Source organism: Heterocephalus glaber, unplaced genomic scaffold, assembly GCF_053883595.1.
Source record: "Heterocephalus glaber isolate CG9 unplaced genomic scaffold, H.glaber_assembly_v1.0 deba00001689, whole genome shotgun sequence".
Taxonomy (NCBI): domain Eukaryota; kingdom Metazoa; phylum Chordata; class Mammalia; order Rodentia; family Bathyergidae; genus Heterocephalus; species Heterocephalus glaber.
The window spans coordinates 8,427,351-8,447,134 of record NW_028258414.1 but is presented as its reverse complement, the minus strand read 5'-3'; the positions used below and the strand labels follow the sequence as shown (position 1 = coordinate 8,447,134).

The window sequence follows — 19,784 nt, the reverse complement described above, 5'->3', positions numbered from 1 at the left end:
AGACCCTCCCAGACAAAAAGCCAATCATTGCATAAACTTGCTTAATGACAGTGTCATGTCAAGCTACAAAACAATATTAAAGAAAAGACAGAAGCAGACAACCTTATGCCAGTTTTTAGTTCTGAAAAGGTTGAGACCTAGTGAGCCAGAACCAGGTCCTAGTGGGCTACAGACTCTCCCAAAGAGAAAAAGGACATCAGAGAGCCGGATTCCTGATGTTCTTATGGAAGGGGACTCTCCTTCCCAACAATAACCACCTTCCATTTCATCCTCCCTTCCTGCAAGCCAAAGATGTCAACTTGAATGGTCAGTACAGTATGAAATTGTTGTTGCTGGTAAACTAAGCACATTTTATAACTTTTTAGTGAATACACTAGGAAAATTATTGATGTTTTGGTAAATTATGCACATTATACAACCCTTTTTATTATGAAAAGGTTAGTTAAGGGGTGCTTTGGGAGGTTCAGAAAGCATTATGGATATTTCCATTATTTCTTATGGGAAAAATAGTCTTGACTTACAGCCAATTTGAGTTACAACCAGCTCTCGTGAATGAATTGAGTTTGTAAGTCAAGGGTCCACTGTAATGTTAGATATGTATTAACTGCTAAGCCAGTCATGACTGAGATTAAGCCAGAAATAAGATATCTTCCTCTTTTGATCCTAGCATATCCAAACAGAAAACATTTGACTGACTTTAAGAGCTAAAGTGAAGCCCAATGTGATGGCACAGGCCTGTAATCCCAGCACTTTGGGAAGCTAAGGCAGAAGGATCACAAATTCAAGCCCTGGGAATTGTCATAGTGGCTTAGCAAGACCCCGTCTCAAAATTAAAAATAAAAAAGGTATAGGGATGTAGGCCAGGGTAAAGGTCCTAGGTTCAATACCCAGTACAGAAAAAAAATCTGAAGTGAATAATGCTGGATAAAAATAAACAATATATGAGAATTGAGTTTCATTTATGACTAATTTAAGAACCATGTATTCTTGTTCTTTACATGGTTATATTTTAAATCCTTACAATCTGTTCCTGTAGGATGGTGCTTAACTAAGGGCAGTTTTGTGTAACAGTCTGGTAAGATTTTTTTCTTGGTTTTTAAAGCAACTCTTTGCAGTGTTCTCTGAGCATATTAATGTCTTGTGGAAATATATATAAGAGAATCTGAAGATTAATTTTATCTTGCTGTGGGTGTTGGGTTTCTTTTTCTCAATAAAGACAGATGTCACTGCTTCCAAAAGATAGAGATGTCCAACTGATAAATGCAGGTAGGATTTATGGCACAGCAATTTGGTGTGCAAGTAAAGGAAAAAAATCTTTTACCAAGGTATTTAATCTGTAGTGCAAAATTTTAAATTTTAATAGTCCTTGAAGTATTGCGATTTAGAGCAGTTGTACAGGACTCCAAGCATTTTCCAATAAAAACAAAAAGGCTGGAGACTGAAAAGGGTGCACATGTCTGGAGAGAAGCTATTAAAAAAAAGGGTGAGAACTTGTTAAATAAATAAATAATTTTAAATACCTGGTGTTCATACACAATCAGCCTTATAGTGTTTCACCATGGAGATAGTGGTGGTTTAAAGCTTTCTTTCCTATAACCTTGGGCAATTGTTTTAACCTTTCTGTTCGCATTCATCTCTTTCATTTTGTCATTGCTGCCCTTGCTTATTACTTAACTCATTTTGTTTGCATAAAAACATGAGTATAAAACGTCTGTCTTGGTCTTGGGTAGCTCATGGACACCACATTCCACCAGGGATATTTATGATTTGAATTAGCATTAATATGTTTCTAATATTTTTTTAAAGTATCTTTAGGTTTCCTGATAACAGCTAAGTATTTTATATTTCCTATTGAAAGTTCAGTTTGTTAACACATTTATTAAATTGCTAAAGTAACAGTATGGAAAATAAAAGGGTGAAAAAACTCCGTAAGCCTAGTACCCTAATGAACAATATAGTCGACATCTACTTCCAGCATTTTTACTTAATTTCACAATAGTTCTCTGTTTTATACATGACTAGATTTTATAAGCATTTATAATATTGCTAATCAAGTGTTTTTAAGAGTAAATTTTCATTTTTTACCACAGCAAAACATGACATAATTTTTAAAAGTTAAATAATTTTACAAGGCTGTATTGTGTCCTTCCCATCCTATTTCTGGTCCACAGAGGCAACTGCTTTCTTTTCAGCTATGTCTTCAGTCATTTACTTTCTAAATATGTTTTTAATGATGTTCACTAGCTTTTATATTATTTATTAATGTTATACTTACTACCACCAACATTCTCACAATATAGTTATAGCTTGAGTTTTGTTGAACTAACTGTTCAGTGTTAATATTATCACTTTGTATATAATTATAGCTAGGAGGTATGTGTGTGTGTACATATATATGTGTGTGTATATTAAATTTCCTTTCATATACTGTATAGACTTCTCAGAATTTAATAATCGATCCATTTTTGTCTTGTGTCATTAATTCATCTCTGAACTTTGGTAAAAAAGTGAAAAGTTATTTTTAACACATTTGGGTTTTTCTTCAAATTCATACTAGCATTTTCCAGTCTCTTGTTCTAATATAAACTGATTGCCTTCTTGTTTTTATGGGAAATACTTGGAGTCCATTTTCTTGTTCTGATCTGAACTGATTGCTTTCTAGACTGTCTGGGGATTTTCCTTCACTGTCATCTTGGTAACCACAGTGTTGACCTCTCTAGAGCTGGATTCTGTGCTTTCTGGCTTCAGTAACTATGTCTTTTTTTCCCTCCCCTGTTATCTTGAAGCATATCTTCTAATAGCTCACTGAGAAGAGTACATGGAACATTTTTCTTTTCTTTTCTTTTCTCTTTTCTTTTCTTTTCTTTTCCCTTCCTTCCTTCCTTCCTTCCTTCCTTCCTTCCTTCCTTCCTTCCTTCCTTTTTCTTTCTTATTCTTTGCCTACCTGAAAATTTCTTGCTTCTCTCCAGGACATGATTCATAATTTTGTTGGTTAAACTTTTTTGGGGGGGGTGGGGTTAAAGTTTTGAAAGTCATTGCTGTGTTGTTTCAGCTTCTACTGTTACTGATGATAACTTGAATGCCAACTCACATTCTGTTCCTTTCTTTGTGCCTGAACCCTTTTCTCTATGGAAACTTTTTAAATCCCTGATGTTCTTTCTGAAACTTCATAAGAATATGCCCTGTGTAGACCTTTTTTCGTCATTGATTCTGATAATGCTTCTGCTCTTTTAGTCTGTGAATACATTTCTTTCAATTCTGAGGAATTTTCTTGCCCTTTTTTTGTTTCATTTCTTTCCTCAACTCTGTTCTCTTTCCGACACATATATTTGTATATTAGCCCTCATGGACTGATCTCTTGATTTTCTTTATTCATGTCGTTTTCTATCTTTCAATTCTACTTTTTGAGAGATTTCTTCAGTTGTGTCTTCCAGCCTTTATAGTATACTTTGTCACTATGCTGTCATATTTACAATTCCCTACAGATTCACTGAGTGCTCCTTTTTTATATAGCATCTTGTTATTTTATGAGTGTAGACTTACTCATTTTAGTTACTTTGAAGGTATCTTATCCCTGCGTTCTCTGCCCCTTCTGAATACATTTATCTGTTTATTTTGCTCCCTTTCAAGTTACTGGTTTTCCCTATTCCTGTGATTTTTTTTTTTTTTTTTTTTTGGGTACTGGGGGTTGAATGCAGGACCTTGCACTTGCGCGCTTTCAAAGCAGGCGGCGGAACCACTGAGCTTAATCCTCGGCTATGTCTTGAGATTTTTTTGGTTGGTTGTCATTTTCAAGAGGCAAAAGTGCTCATAGGCGCACTCTCTGGGAAAGTGGAGCTTGAGGCTTCCTTACTTTTGAGTTGGTAATTGTAAAAGAATTCATTGGAATCTCTGTAAATTGCAGTGCCTGTAACTGCTTTTCCTTTTAGGCTGATTAGTTTTCCCAAGAGGTATCCTCCAGTCTCTAGCCAGTCTCTACCCTGGGGAACAAAAGCCTAACTGCTAGTGGGCTCAGAGTTGAGCGGGGAAAGATAACTTGAGTTTTTCTCTTTGTTGTTACTTTGCCTATTTTCAGTAACCTTCCTCATTGTCCCAGTGCCCTGAAGTGAAAAGGCCCTCTGGCTCACCTAGCAAAACCTAACCAAGTCTTCTGCCTGCACTGGCAAGAGGTAGTGTCCTGTCTTGGGTTGGGCCATGGATTTGGGAGTCCTTAAGTGTGGACTTTTAAATAATCCTTCTGCAGCAACCTCATCTGCACTCCTAATTCAAGGGGCATTTGGCACTTCTTATTCCTGTCCTGGTGTAGCAAGATGGCATGCTTTGTGGTTTGTCTCTCCTTCCCTTCCCCAATGCCAGATGGGTGGCTTTCACTTTTCACAGGTCAGTGACTTAATAGCTTCTAAAATGTTTTAATCTCCAGTTCTGCTGTTGTCCCCTGTCCAGTTTATCTTTATAAGTTTTGTTTTTCCTCCCAGTCATCTTACTCTCATTTTGATAAGATTTCAGGGGCTACTAAAAGCAAACTACTTTTTATTTTGTACAACCAGAAGTCTGCATAATCTTTACCATTTTTACTATTAATGACTTTACCATTTTATTATTAATATTTCATCCAGTGAATTTACCATTATTTATTTATTTACCTATTTTTTAACGTGTGGATGACTTCCAGTTATTTTCTGTTGCAATCCTACAGAAACATCTTTTAGGATGATTTTTTTAGGATGATTTCTTTTTTTCGCATTAGATTACTTTCTTTTTTTTTTTGGAACCAGGGATCGAACTTGGGACCTTCTGCTTTCAAGGCAGGCAGTGGCACCACTGAGCTAAATCCCCAATCGTAGATTATTTTCTTAAGAATGTAGTAGAAATATTTAAACACATCTTGCCTTATAAAACAAGACTATATCAGTTTTGAGTAGTCCAACGTATATGATTACCCAGTTTACTATATTTATTTTATCATTGCTAGTTTTACCACATAAAAGTCTTTGGCAAGCTAAAAAGGGAAGAAACCATCTTTTATGATGATTAACTTTTAAATATCCCAACAGAATGGAAATAATTTGTTCTAAAAGCAATATATTCTACCTCATTTAAATTTCTATTCTGATTTACTTTTGTATTTTTAAAAATCAAATAAAACTAATATATATTTTGATTGAAAAATGAAGAAGAAAATTTATTAATTGCTGGTAATACAACCCAGAGTTTATGTTTTGAGAATTGTTTATGCATACATGTGAGTTGTATGTGTATGACAGAATGCAGAGCTATATCTCTATAACATACATAATTACTGTGTTTTAAAATTAATCATAATGGGGCCGGGGATTTAGCTCAGTGGTGCCACTGCCTGCCTTGTAAGCGCAAGGTCCTAATTTCGATCCCCAGTACCGCCCCCACCCCCAAAATTAACCACAGTGCCCAGGCGTGGTGGCACACGCCTGTAGTCCCAGGACTCAGGAGGCTGAGACAGGAGGATTGCTGCGAGTTTGAAGCCAGCCTGAAATACATAGCGAGACCCTGTCTCAAAAAAAAAAATAATTAGGGCCGGGGATTTAGCTCAGTGCCTCGCAAGTGCTAGGTCCCAAGTTTGATCCCCGTACCAAAAAATAATAATAATAATAATAATTAATCATAATGTGTATATATGGCTTGGCCTGATTTTATTTATCACTATTTTGTGACCTTTTCTCTTAGTTATAATTATATCGTTATTTATAATTCTGAAACATGCTCTAATGTTGACTAGTTCACTTCACAGATATACCATTAATAATATTTTTTAATCTTGGAAATTATAGCATGTAGTACTGTGGAATTATAAACAATTTATGTAAGAAGATTTTGCATATACTTGTTCTTATTAATAGAAAAAAATTTTAACTTTTGTTTTGTTTTGTTTTTCCATATACTCTGCTCCAACTCCTCCTCTTTAAGATATAACTTGTTAGGGCCAGGGATTTACCTCAGTGGTTCCACCTCCTGCCTTGCAAGCGGAAGGACCCGAGTTTGATCCCCGGTACCAAAAAAAAAAAGAAAGAAAGATATAACTTGTTAACAGTTCTTGCTCTCCAACTTACTCATTACATCTATATTGTTTAGTATTAATTCTTTCTTACCAAATATAGTTCTGTGGGCTGTATTTTGTCAAATGTATGACAACTTTTTGAAAATTAAGGTCAATGTTCTGCTGTTTGATTTGAGTCTTATGGAGCAATTTAAGCCCTGTGAAGTCTTCATTTTTTCTGGGTATTACCTTGCCCCATAGGGTATCTAGTACTACTTAAATGTTTTCAATATTGATAGGAGGACTAAAGTTTAATTTGAATGTAATCCTACATATAGTGTACTGAAAAAACTGAGGGAAATTTGTTTCATTTAGTAAAAATTTTGGGGGGTGGGTACTGGGGATCAAACTCAGGACCTTGTGCTTGTGAGGCAGGCAGCAGAACCACTGAGCTAAATCCCCGGCCCCACTTAATAAAAATTGTACAATATTTAGGGTTAACTATTCTAACACACACTTGCGTGCACATTTTAAAAAATATTATCTTGACTATATTCTTTTTTTTTTTGGTACCAGGGATTGAACTTGGGCCCTTGTGCTCGCTCAGCAAGTAGCAAAACCACTGAGCTAAATCCCCAGCCCTTGACTATATTCTTATGACTCAAAAATGCAAAACAATATAAAAATTTATACATTGCAACATCCAGGTTCTAGCTCATCTTTTTTTTTTTTTTGTATTAAATTCTTTTATTGGTACATTGTAGGTATACAACACAATTACATTTCTCATTGGGAATTGTACCTTTATATAATGCATCTTGGTTCTTATTTTTTCCCCATTCCTAGCCCTCCCTTCACGCCCTCCACCCTTCCCTGTTTACAAAGACTTTATTTGCATTTTTTCCATTTCTCATCATTTTTTCCTTTCCCTTCTTTCCTTTCCCCTGTGCCTCCCACTTACCCCTATCCTTTTGGACCTTTTATTCCAATTTTACATTATCGATTATTCATTCTAATAATTGGTACATTTTAGGTATACAATATAATAACATTCATCATTGGAAATTTGCACCTTTACATAGTCTCTCTTGGTTCTTGTTTTTCACCCTTGCCCAGCCCTCCCGTCAACCCCTGCAGCCCTCTCTATTTACAAAAATTTTGTTCCTATTTTTCCATTTTCTCATGTTAATCCCACTCCCTTCTATCCTTTCCCTTAGCCCTCCCACTTCGTTCCCCTTTGCCCCTTTTCTTCCTATTTCACATGACCTATTATACATTTAGTCCTTATTTACACTTTCAGTTTCTCACACCAGTATCTCATTTTTTTTTTTTTTTTTTTGGTACCGGGGATCAAACTCGGGACCTTGTGCTTGTGAGGCAGGCGACGGAACCACTGAGCTAAATCCCCAGCCCTCTATCTCATCTTTATCCTATTTCTCTTCTCTATGTATTCTTTTATGTAAATATAAGCAAAAATGAGTATACTTATTTTCCATTTTCCATGCTGAAAAGATAGTGTACTATATAAAGTAATTTTCAGTTTGCCTTTTTTTTGGTACCGTTTCTCAAACTCGGGACCTCACGCTTGTGAGGCAGGTGGCAGAACCACTGAGCTAAACACCTGGCCCCATCAGTTTGCTATTTTAATACCTCTATTGTACGTATTTTTGCAAATTGTTTAATCATTACCTATCAATAGATTCTTGGCTAATAGGATTTTTTTAATATATGTTTTTAAAATTCTTTCAGGTAGATATGGACAAGAGTGGTGAAGTACGACTCATAGAACTGGATGAGTCTTTCAAAAGTGAACACACTGTTTTTGTAACACCACCTGAGATACCCCATCTACCCAATGGTGAAGAACCCCCTTTACAGTACAGGTATTCAAGAAGCAGAATGTTTGAGATTGAAAGAGAGAAGCAATCCATCGTCAGTGACATAGCTTTCTAAGGACTGTGGTATTTTCAAAAATCCAAACTTTACAGATACCTAATTTTTAGGTGGTAAGCAAGCTTATCCCACATCCATTATTAAGTTTTGAGGTTTAATCGGAAAAAATATATATATATATAATTTTATATAATACTGAGTTGGACAGCTCCGTAATTAATCTACATAGGTATCATAAATATTGTTTAAATTATTAGACTCCACCACTGAAATGCAGCACTTTTATTGTAGAATTTTGATTTTTCTTCTTACTAAAGATGATTTCCTCACTTTCACTCCCTCTTTCCTTCCGTACACATATTGATGAATGTGACTGGTCTACAAAAAGTTAAATCTAACTAAGGTCAATATTTATGGCTGTGACTTGTATGAGGTAATTTCTTAAGCCATTTATGTTTACAAAATTTTTAACTAATGAAAATTGAGAATTATTAGAATTGACATTAATTTAGGAAATTTTGTCACACTGCTAAATGCAGTGATATAGGCTTCAATGACACATTGTTCCTTTCCTGCCTTCTTCAAGTCTAATGGGAAAGAGGGAAAATTTCTGATCACAGTAAAATAAGGGCTGTGATAAGAGTAGATTCATTATTTAAATTTTAGCAATGTATACATTTATTTTTACTTAAAATTTCCTTTTAGGTTTTTTTTTTAGTTTTAATTCTGTAATAATGCTTCTTTTAAAGATTCTAAAACTATTTCATATCTGTAACTCATTGATTTACAGTTTGTTATTTTCATTAAAAAAAAGATTTTTTCGGAACATCCTTATTTATGATTTGGATTAAAATTTTCATTTTATATTTGAAAAGTTGAGTGCCAGATGTTTGTGAATTAATTCATAGTCTGTTTGACTCCTCCTCTTTCCTTCCATTGATGATGTTCCTCTTGAATGCTTTTTAAAGTGTCTTTTGTCAAAGATATTTAAAATGTTTTACTAATTTTTTCTTTCTAAACAAGATCTCATTTCTTTTATCTCTTTACTACTTTCTATTTCTTTCTTTTTTTTTTTTTTTTGGTATCGAACTCAGGTCCTTGTGCTTGCACAGCAGGCGGCTAAACCACTGAGCTAAATCTCCAGCCCTACTACTTTCTGTTTCTAAGTCTTTTAGTATGCTTCACTAATACAGTTTCGTTTTTCTTTCTGTGGTCTGGTTTTAACTTTGTATTTAAATTTTACTTTTAGGCCTTTAGTACAATTACTTAGCTTAAAACGTTCCTAGGTTTTTGTAAGAGTCTAGTCATTTGTTTCCTGAGAAACAATATAATTTGGGTGTGACCATAACAATCCCTGGAAAAACAATTGAAATGTCTTTTAATACCCACAGTAGGTACTCTTAATCAGAGATGACTCATATCCATATTGTCTGTAAAATGACAAGGCATTTCCTTAAGATATGTAAAATAGTCTCGTTGCCACCCCATATACATGCAATGAATTTTTAGAAAGGACATGATTTTCCGGAACAGTTTTTGCTGTTTTACCTCTGAACATTTACTCATTACTAGTACTTTCTTATTATATTGAATTTGCCTGTGGTAATGTGTAATTATTTATCATCTCTTATTATATTTAGGTTTCTTATTAAGTAAAACTATATGATTTTATAAATATTATAAAGTAGGCTAATTTTGTTGCTTTTGGCCACCTTTTCTTCTTTGCAGTATGTGTTTCTCCTAGCTATAACATTTTAAGTGCCTAGAACACTTTGTTCTATCACCCTAATTAGATCTACCTCCTCATAGAGCCAGTACTAATGTTTGCTTTCTCTTTTCCAACCTCAACTTTTCCAAATTCCTCAGTTTGTGTTTTGTTTTGTTTTGTTTTATAAATGAAGTCCTAAACAACCAGTACCTAGTTAGCCAGTCTGACAAACCAGTTCATAATTTTATAGCTAGGCCTGATGACTAATACATTACACCTAAAGCTGTTGTTTGCAACTTTTTAAGAGAGAGGTTCTACAGTAAATATGTTAATCCAAAGCAGTGAAATTGATGGTTGTGTTGTTTGAAAGATTATTGACTTTATGGACCTCTTACCAATAGTCACACTTTCTAATATGTTTGCTATATATTTACATAAATACTAACTTTTAAAAGTTTGAGTGACTTTGAAATGTGGTATCAAGTTCACTTAAGTGTATTTCTCCTCACTACCACAAAATATACTGAGTCTGTATTTGGCTATTACATTTTAAAATGTTATCATAAAAAAGGCAATGTTAGCATAAATATTTATTGAGTATATATTATGACCTGATGGAGATAGTTAAAGTCTTTTTTTTTTTTTTCCCAGTACCAGGGATCAAACTCAGGACCTTGTGCTTGCAAGGCAGGCACGGCGCCACTGAGCTAAATACCTGGCCCGAGATAGTTAAATTCTTATAAGTTACTGGCCATAATATTTTTAGTTTACAGCCAATGTGGTATTCTGTGTGCTTGAGAATTTTTTTTCTTTTCTAAAACAGCTATAATGGGTTTCCAGTTCTTAGGAACAATTTATTTGAGAGACCTGAAGGATTTCTACAAATGCGGAAGAATAAATTACCTTCAAAATCAAGTAGTCCTAATAGCCCTTCTCCCATGTTCAGAAGAACAAAACAGGTGCTTTGAAAATTTTGAATTCTTCACGTATTCAAATATTAGAATAAGAAGTAAATTTGATGCTCATCCTCCTTTAATATACTTTACCACCATGTATACAACTATTACTAGATTATTGTCTTTGTGCACTCTGAAGATAGTTTATAGTAATCCAACTTCAGAAGTATCCTAGTCACTTTGTCCTAGAATTTTATTTTATATATTCCATAATACATAGTCAAGAAAAGCTTGAAAATGTATTAGTGCTACACAGATTTTTCTTATGGAACCATTATAAAAGCATGCGATTTTTATTTGTTTAGTATTCATTAAATAAGATAGCCTAAGTCTAAATGTATTAATGCGATTTTTCAATTTTTTTCTAGGAAATTAAATCAGCCCATAAAATTGCCAAGAAGTATTCTTCTATCCCTCAGATGTGGTCTAGGTGCCTACTGCGCCATTGTTACGGGCTGTGGTTTATTTGTCTGCCAGCTTATGTGAAAGTGTGTCATTCCAAAGTCAGGGCTCTGAAAACAGCCTATGATGTGCTAAAAAAAATGCAGTCAAAGAAGATGGATCCACCTGATGAGGTAAGTTATTCTTTATAACATATCATTTTATCCTAGATTCATACATGTGTTTTTGTTTCTGTACACTGTTCAACTTGTGTTTCAGGTGTGCTACCGCATTCTTATGCAGCTCTGTGGGCAGTATGATCAGCCAGTACTTGCAGTTCGAGTACTATTTGAAATGCAGAAAGCTGGTATTGACCCCAATGCAATTACTTACGGTTATTATAATAAGGTAATTATTTTGATTTAATGGAGAATTATTTTTGTCATTATTAAACTTTAGTTTAATGGCAGAAATAACTGATGCAGGGGTTATTTGCATTTATTTTAGGATATCAAATTTATTTTGTAAATTAATAATTTTGTGTTCTCCTTCAGGTTATACAATCTACTTTGATGTTCTTTAGCTTAATACTAGAGCCAATGTATGTTCATTTATAAAAGTTATTTAATTAACTAATTATTTTATTGTTTCGAATGAATAGGCTGTTTTGGAAAGTACCTGGCCTTCAAGAAGTCGTAGTGGCTATTTTCTCTGGACAAAAGTAAGAAATGTTGTTTTAGGAGTAGCACAATTCAAAAGAGCTTTAAAGAAGCAGGCACACTTATCACAAACAACTCTTTCAGGTAATTAAGGAATATATGTGTTTTACTTTTTCTTCAAAATTAGTTGAGTGGTTTGCATTTCATATTTTAAAATTTTTTTAATGTTTTCAAAATATTGAATATTTCCGGCTTTGATTATTACCATTAAGCAAATTCTAATACAAGTTGACTATCCCTTATCCACAAAGCTTGGGACCAGAAGTGTTTCACATTTTGGACTTTTTTGGATTTTGGAATATTTGTATATACATAAATGAGACATCTCTGAGGTGGGACCCCAAGGTCTAAATACAAAATTCGTTTATGTTCTATATACACCCTGTACACATGGCCTAAATGTAATTTTATACAGTGTTTTTAGTGTGCCTGCATTGAATTGTGATCTGTCACATGTGGCCAGGTGTGCAATTTTGCACTTGTGGTTTCACATTGGCACATACAAAGTTTTGCATTTCAGATTTTCGGATTAGGGAAGCTCAGCCTGTATTAGCGTACTCTTCTGTTTAAAAAAATGTTTTTTCTCCTGTTAAATTATCAGCCTTTGGTGATCTTATTTCAGTGTTCATTGATAATTCACAGTAGGTTTCTTTGTGTTGTATTTTGGTGATTATGTGGCACTTTTCATGCTTATTATTACATTAGTAGTTTATTAGCTTGAACAACAAACTCTAATGTATATTTTTGGTGTCTCATTGAGTAGTAAAATGCTATCAAATTGTGTTCTTAAGCAGATGGCAGTGACCTGGATACTGTTAGTCATGGCAGCATGGATAGTGGTCATGGGACACACACTGTGGAGCAGGCATCTTTTAATACGGGTTTAATCAAAATGTATGCTACTGATGATAGATCTAGTACAGGTTTGTGTGTGCTTATGTATATATTCATTACAGTACATTTGCAAAACAAGATTTGCTAGCCTGTGTTCTTAAAATTTTTATTTTCAGTGATATGCTTAACTGTCACTTTTAAATTTTATGTTAGGTACTTGATTTCCTACTGAATTTAGTAACTACATGTAATTTTATTCATTCTTTGAGAGATTGTAAAGTACTTTAATCAGGAATTTAGTTCATAATAATTTAACCGTGGGTAGCCACAGATCTCTTCATTGTATCTTTTTCTTTTTTTCTGCTCCTGCTCCTTCCTGTTACCCCCTTTCCTCCCTTTCTTCCCTGCATCCCCTATCCCTTTTGTGTACATGTGGCGCTAGGGACTGAACTCAGCGTCTTACAGTGGTAGGCAAGTATTCCACCACCGAGCAACCCAGCCCCTTTACTATGTCATTCTCTTGGATTATTCTTTGTAGTTATGAAAATATTGCTAGCTTTTTAAAAAAGAAACTTACAGCTCTGTTTCTCAGTGGTATTATAGCAATGTTAGTTTTCTGATTTTAACATTGTGCTGTGGTTATATAAGGTGTCAGTGGGGAACTTGGATGAAGGGCTTCCCAAGAATTCTCTATGCTATGGTATTTTTGCAAGTTCTTATGGGTCTTAAACTGTTTTTAAAGTTACAATTTTAAATGTTAAAAATAGTATTCTAGCACTGAAGAGGGCATAGCCTTCATTGAAATACAAGATTTGTGTATAAGCCTTTTCTGTTATTGAAACTAACACTTTAAAAATATGCTTACATTATTCTGAGTTTTTATTATTACATTTTAACAATTATACATGATTTTTAGTATAGTATAAGCACAAGCTCTTAATGGATTGAAACTTTAAAAATTGAAACATTACTGATAAAATATGAGAATTTCCATCTGCAATGTCAATTTTTTTTTGGTACTGGGGATCGAACTTGGGTCCTTGCGCTTACACAGCAGGTAGAGAAACCACTGAACTAAATCCCCAGTCAATGTCAACATTTTTTATGCCTTCTTTTATTCCTACTTTAAGATTAATAAATGTAAGCAGATTGTGTTGAAATGTAACATTCATAGTAATTTTTCCTTGGCTGATTTTATTTCTTGATCCTGCAGTATGAATTTAATCAGTTATAGCAGTCATTCTCAGGCATTATCTCTGAAAAATAATGAGTTTTTTATTTCTTGGTACCAGGGATCGAACTCAGGACCTTGTGCTTGCAAGGCAGGCACTGGAACCACTGAGCTAAATCCCCGGCCCGAGATCTTTTACTTTTAACTAATGCTTTTTATAAGTCTGTCTTAAAATAGTGCAGAACCTTATAAAATGAATTACAAGATTATTTCACATATTTCTATTTGTAATTTCTTTGCAAGTAGGACTTTGACGTTTGATTAGAAAAAATGCAAACTCAAAATTATAACAAAGATATTGAAGTAAATACTGGTATTTAATATAATTTTCTTAGATTTCTTAACAAGTTTATAGAACAATTTTACTTTTAGTCTAATCATGGCAACCGTATGTTTAACAAATCTGGGAATTTAAGATTCAAACAAAATTAAATTGGTGCCAGGCATGGTGATGCATGCCTGTGATCCCAGCACTTGAGAAGCAGGATCAGGAGGATCATAAGTTCAAGGCTAGCCTAAGCAACTTAGTGAGACCTGTTTCAAAAAAAATATCAGAACCTTGTCTTTTGATACTAATCTAGTGGAAAAATTTACTAAAAATGAAAATGACCCTCTTTAACAAAAGTTTGTAGTTTTCTTAAATTGATGTAACTTTTGCTTTCTTAACAGTAACTTTAATACTAGATATTTTTCTTGTTCCTGTATATTGGTGCAATCTTGTAATTGTTCATTTAAATTCTGAAAAAATTAATTACTTACCAGTAAATTTAAAGAAACTTAGCTTCTTGGTAGAGTCATTAGTTATTCAGCTCCAGTGGCCTATGTATGAATGTGTTCTCCATTACTTAGTTGGAACTCAGACCTTCCCCAGTGAAGGACATGGCCTGATTGATCTGTGTCTTTTGGTACCCACATAGTAGTGTGAATGAATTTTTGGCTGCACTATAGAGCCAAAAGTATATTATTTTGAGATTTCTTACATTAATGGAGATATGGTAGAGGTAACTAACCAAATAGTGCTTTCAATTAGAACTTATCCAGAACACTAATGTGTTGCTCCTAGTTTCAGGTGCTTTCTCTAAAGAAGTATGGTAAACAACACAGGGTTTTGTTTCTTTTTTTTTCCTAGGTGGCCAGTCTGATCTTGGATATAATTCATTGTCTAAGGATGAAGTTAGACGAGGGGATGCATCTACTGAGGATATTCAAGAAGAAAAAAATAAAAAAGAGAGTGATTCTAGTTCCTGTAGGTATTGTTTAAGTTGAAAATGTGTAAAATTGTAAATTTATATGTTCATAGAAAGTACAAGTAATAAAGTATGTTTTATTTTCCATTTTCCTATTATAACACTTTCATTGTAAGCTCTCCCATGTTTTCATACAAATTTTTCAGGTATGATCTCAGTGGCAAAACACTGTCCAAATACTATGAGTGAATGGTGTATTGCTCACAAAATACTCAATGTAAGGGCCGGGGATTTAACTTAGTGGTTCCACCGCCTGCCTTGCATGCACAAGGTCCTGAGTTCGATCCCCGGTACCAAAAAGAAAATAAATAAAATAAATAAATACCTATATATTTTTTTTAAACTCAGTGTAGGAGAAATATAGGATATATATATATATGCATATATATATATTTAAACAGAATCTCTTTTCTGAGGTTTAGTAACACTTTCAGTTGAAGTTTTGTAATGGCCTATGACATAATTACCCCCCACTTCCTTCACCAAAAGTTCACTTTCACAACTAAAGAGAAAATACAGAATTTGTGGATGAACCTCATGTATGACCAGTACTTGTAATTTGATCCATGCTTTGAGGCCTCAAGTAATTGGAATGATTTATTTGTGGGTGACTAATAATGTGGTAAAGAGGTATCCAGTATATCCTTATCACCAGTTTCCAGGTAGACATATTTAAGACTAAAGGCTGCTTCTCTTTATGCCTCCTATAGTGTAGATTCATCTTATTAACATTTTCATTTTCATCTTTATAGTATCAGAGAACGAGAGTGCAAAAGGAAGTGCTGACTGCCTTCCTAAGCTCAGTTGTCACTGTTCTTCCAATATAGTCCGCCTCAATGGCACAAGTAATAACAATGCTGATAAAATATCAGGAGAATGCACAGGTAAGTTGAATAGAACACATTTGTTATGTGCAGAATGAATTGTACTATGACCTAGTGAATATTTATTTTTAATGAGTCTTAATTCTTCCCAGTTATTTAAAAAATGTATTTGTGCAACCTCTCATGGTGCAACTTAGTAGTTTGAGTTTTGTATTTTGTAACATACTTTGTTCAAACTTTTATTATAACAAAGTATATGGCATACCTCCTACTATACACTGCCTTTTGAGTTTGGAATGTTAGGACTTTCTGAAAGAGGGAAGTAGGAGCAGGAGAGGTAGTAAGTGTAAGGGTGCCATACAGCTAGATAATTTTTAAATGAAACTCTAGTTCTTTAGTTTGCATAGAAGCAAAGAAGAATAGCCCTTCGCATAGTTTAAGTAACATTATCCTTTATTTTTTTCTTTTCATAGTGCCCTTTTTTGTTTGTTTATGGTAATGGGAATTGTACCCAGAACCTCATATGTGAGAGGCAAGCACTCTACCAATGAGCTACATCCTCCAGCCCTTTTTATTTTTTTGGTACCAAGGATCGAACTCTCAGGACCTTGTGTTTGCGAGGCAGGCGGCAGCACCACTGAGCTAAATCCCTGGCCCTAGCTCTTTGTTAAAATACTATTTTATTGGAGACAGGATCTTGCTGAGTTGCCCAGGCTGGACTTGAACTTGAAATCCTCTTGCCTCAGCCTCCCAAGTAGCAGAGATTACCATCTGTCACCACACTCAGCTCAAAATGCTTTTTATGTATTATTTTGTATTTCTCAGTACAGCAACATTTATATTAGTGAGAGGGACTATTAGCACTACTTTTTTCTTCTTAAGTAGTGGGACTTGAACCTAGGACCTTTGCACTGAACTATGTTCCCAAGCCCTTTTTTGCCTTGCCCTTTGAGACAAGATCTTGCTGGGTTCCCCAGGCTGAGCTTAAACTCATTATCCTCCTGCCTCAGCCTCCTGGAGTGCAAAGGTTTCATGTTTTCATTACTCTGTTCATGCTTGCTCTTTTCTTAGGATTTACTTTTACAACCTTTTAAGTAAATATTATTATAAATGATCTTTTGATCCTGACATTTTTTCAGAGTAATAAATATCTGATCATCTGGTTTTTTGGTTACCCTATATGCTTAACAATTCAATTTTATAAAAGCCTGTAATGGATTTCATTAGTATAAGTTAGAATTATTAGTTTGATATTTTTGACTTGAAAACTTTCCATTTGTTAAGTACTATGGATTTATCACTACTCCTAAAGACTATATATGTGACTTATAGCATGCTTATTTTTCAAAAACTTTTTATCTTATTACACACTAGTGCATACTAGGATTCAAAGCATTTTTCAGGTTTATGTTTTTCAGTACAGTATTGGATATTTACTTTATATCACTGGATACATATTTGCATATGCATAACCTGTACTGTGTATATGTACACAGCGATCAGCTACTAAAAGACATGGGAGTAAATAGATGTTTTAATATTAGATTGGACAGTGAAATAAAATCATCACCCTACAGTTCTTTCATGATTATCTTGAAATTTTAATAATTTGGTAAACATACCTTGAATTACTGAGAGTTCAACCAGAGGAAAATGTAATTCTGAAATGTTTCTCTAAGCTTAATTCTGTTTTTAGTATGCTTTAACTTTTTGTCTTTACACATAACAGAATATATCACATTCTAATATATTATATATGTTATATCCTGAGTTGGTGAGTTGACTACAGTTTTTGCGCAATGGACAGTATTCATTCAGTAAATACTATTTTGAGCATCTTCAGTAATGTTCACTACTGTTGGGTATATGATACGGAAAAAAAATAAACAGAGCCCCTGCATTCATGGAGAAAGCAGGTGGGAGGAATGGAAAGATGTTAATCAAGTAAATGTAAAAATAGTCTAAACTTAAATTTGTGAAGAATGGCTGTAAGTTGCTATGAGAACATACAGTCGAGATGTGTCTTGTGTTTAGGGGGAAATTGGCGGGGGAAGCCTTCCTTGTGAATATGAGTTTTGAACTTAGATCTGAAAGAAGAATAGAAAATAAAGACGGATAAGGGTTGGGAATGAAATTGAGAGGGTGAATCCCAAGTCGAGGGAACCATATGTAAAAGGTTGTGTGTAGGAGTATATCACAGTGTGTTCAAAGATCTGGGAAGAAGCTAATCTGTTAAATCTCTGACAATACAATTAACAGTGGCTTCAACAAATTGAGGTTTGTTTTTCTCAACTAGGAAATTCAAAGTTAAGCACTTGTTCTAATATTGATTAAGTGACTTTGCCATCAATTTTCTTGACCCTACCCGTGATTATAATATGGCCAGTGATATCTCCAGGCATAATCTATCTGTTCAAGGCTGAAGGAATGGGAAAAAAAGAGTACAAATTACTTCTATCCCTTTGGTCAAGAAAGCAAAAGATTTTCCAGAAACCTTCCATAAACTGCTGCCACCTTAATATGACTGGCTAGAATTATGTCATAAAGCCACCTGGGACTAAGGAAGTTAAATCGTCTATAACCTCTGTGTTAGAGGCATGCAGAATTCAGCCTAGTCTGGTAAAATTTAGCATGTATGTAAATTTAGAATTGGGCAAACTTTTTTTTTTTTTTTTGTACCGGGGATCTAACTCAGGACCTTGCGCTTTTGAGGCAGGAGCAGCACCACTGAGCTAAATCTCTGGCCCTTGGGCAAACTTCTTTACAAAAGGTCATAATAAATATTTGGGTCCTTTCAGGCCATATACAATCTTTGTTACCTTTTCTTCTGTATGTGTATGTGACTTTTACAGCCCTTTACAGGTATAAAAACCATTACTGTACCCAAAAAACAGGCCTTGGACCAGATTTGGTTCAGAAGTATAATTTGCCAATCCATGGCATGGTCTAATAACCAGCTTTGCCTTTTGGTCATAGCATAGGGCAGACTTTGCAAGGAACCCTGGGTCATCTATTTTAAGGCAGTTTCAGAGTATTATATTTGAGTTACAAAATTCCTCTAAGCTTTTTATAATTTTAACCTGTCAAGCAGAAGGGTTCCCAGGATATCAGAAGAAAGTATGTCTTGGTTTATGTCCTCAATTATAAACTGATAAGGGAAAAAATTGCCTCTCTTATATCCTCTTGTTAATGGTACATGCTTATTAAACAACAATAGTTTTTAATCTTTTATGCCCTTACTGTTACCTTTTATCTCTTGTCCTGTTGCCTGCATGTATCACATGGCAGGGGGAAAAAGGCATATTTTTACTAACTGCCTAGTTATAGAGACTTTTTTATTTTGGTACTGGGGATCAAACTGAAGACCTTGCACTTGTGAGGCAGGTGCGGCACCACTGAGCTGAATCCCCAGCCCTAGTTATAGAGATCTAATTCTGTTGAATAATGCATCATTAAGATAAATAAATGATAGTACTATACCTAGATTAATGCTTTATAAGACTCCCACATTATAAGAACACTTAAAGATAACAGAAACCTAGATTTCTGTCACTTCTCAGCCTTTTGGCTAAGATCAAGTACAGAAACCCAGATTTCTGTTTTCAGCATTATTAACTAAGAAATTTGGTAGGAAGCAGTGAACAGTGTTTCTGAATAATGTGAGGTGCCCATCCATGTTTCTCTGGTATAAACTTGGCAGTCAATATATTAAGCAAATGTAAAGTTATTTGTCTCTCTCTATAGTCCCAAAGATTTGGTGATTTTAAAATAAATGTTATTTATGGATAAAGTCAATAGAACTGCTATCTCTTAGGTTTGGTTTGGGGATTTAGGGGTTTGTTTTTCATTTTAATAAAGAGAGAAGACCCAGAATCTCAAGCTCATCCAGCACAACCACAGTTGTATAACTGTAGTCATTTAATCCATTTAGTGGAATTAATGTACATTTACTATTATTAAATGTAAATCTCTCTTTGT

General features: G+C 34.3%; 1 protein-coding gene across 11 annotated transcripts in view; it reads left to right on the top strand.

Moving 5' to 3' along the window:
* Nucleotides 1–19,784, top strand: part of Dennd4a (DENN domain containing 4A) — a 141,165-nt gene that overhangs the window by 88,136 nt on the left and 33,245 nt on the right. For 6 of the 11 annotated variants that reach the window (XM_087199081.1, XM_021237049.2, XM_087199079.1 and 3 more), the window contains 8 exons: nucleotides 7,763–7,896; nucleotides 10,438–10,573; nucleotides 10,939–11,145; nucleotides 11,231–11,359; nucleotides 11,613–11,754; nucleotides 12,462–12,593; nucleotides 14,865–14,981; nucleotides 15,735–15,866. In XM_087199081.1, the coding sequence (XP_087055207.1) occupies nucleotides 7,763–7,896; nucleotides 10,438–10,573; nucleotides 10,939–11,145; nucleotides 11,231–11,359; nucleotides 11,613–11,754; nucleotides 12,462–12,593; nucleotides 14,865–14,981; nucleotides 15,735–15,866 (1,129 nt within the window). The remainder of the gene's footprint in view (nucleotides 1–7,762; nucleotides 7,897–10,437; nucleotides 10,574–10,938; nucleotides 11,146–11,230; nucleotides 11,360–11,612; nucleotides 11,755–12,461; nucleotides 12,594–14,864; nucleotides 14,982–15,734; nucleotides 15,867–19,784) is intronic. The other 5 variants (XM_087199085.1, XM_087199084.1, XM_087199083.1 and 2 more) reach the window with 2 other exon arrangements.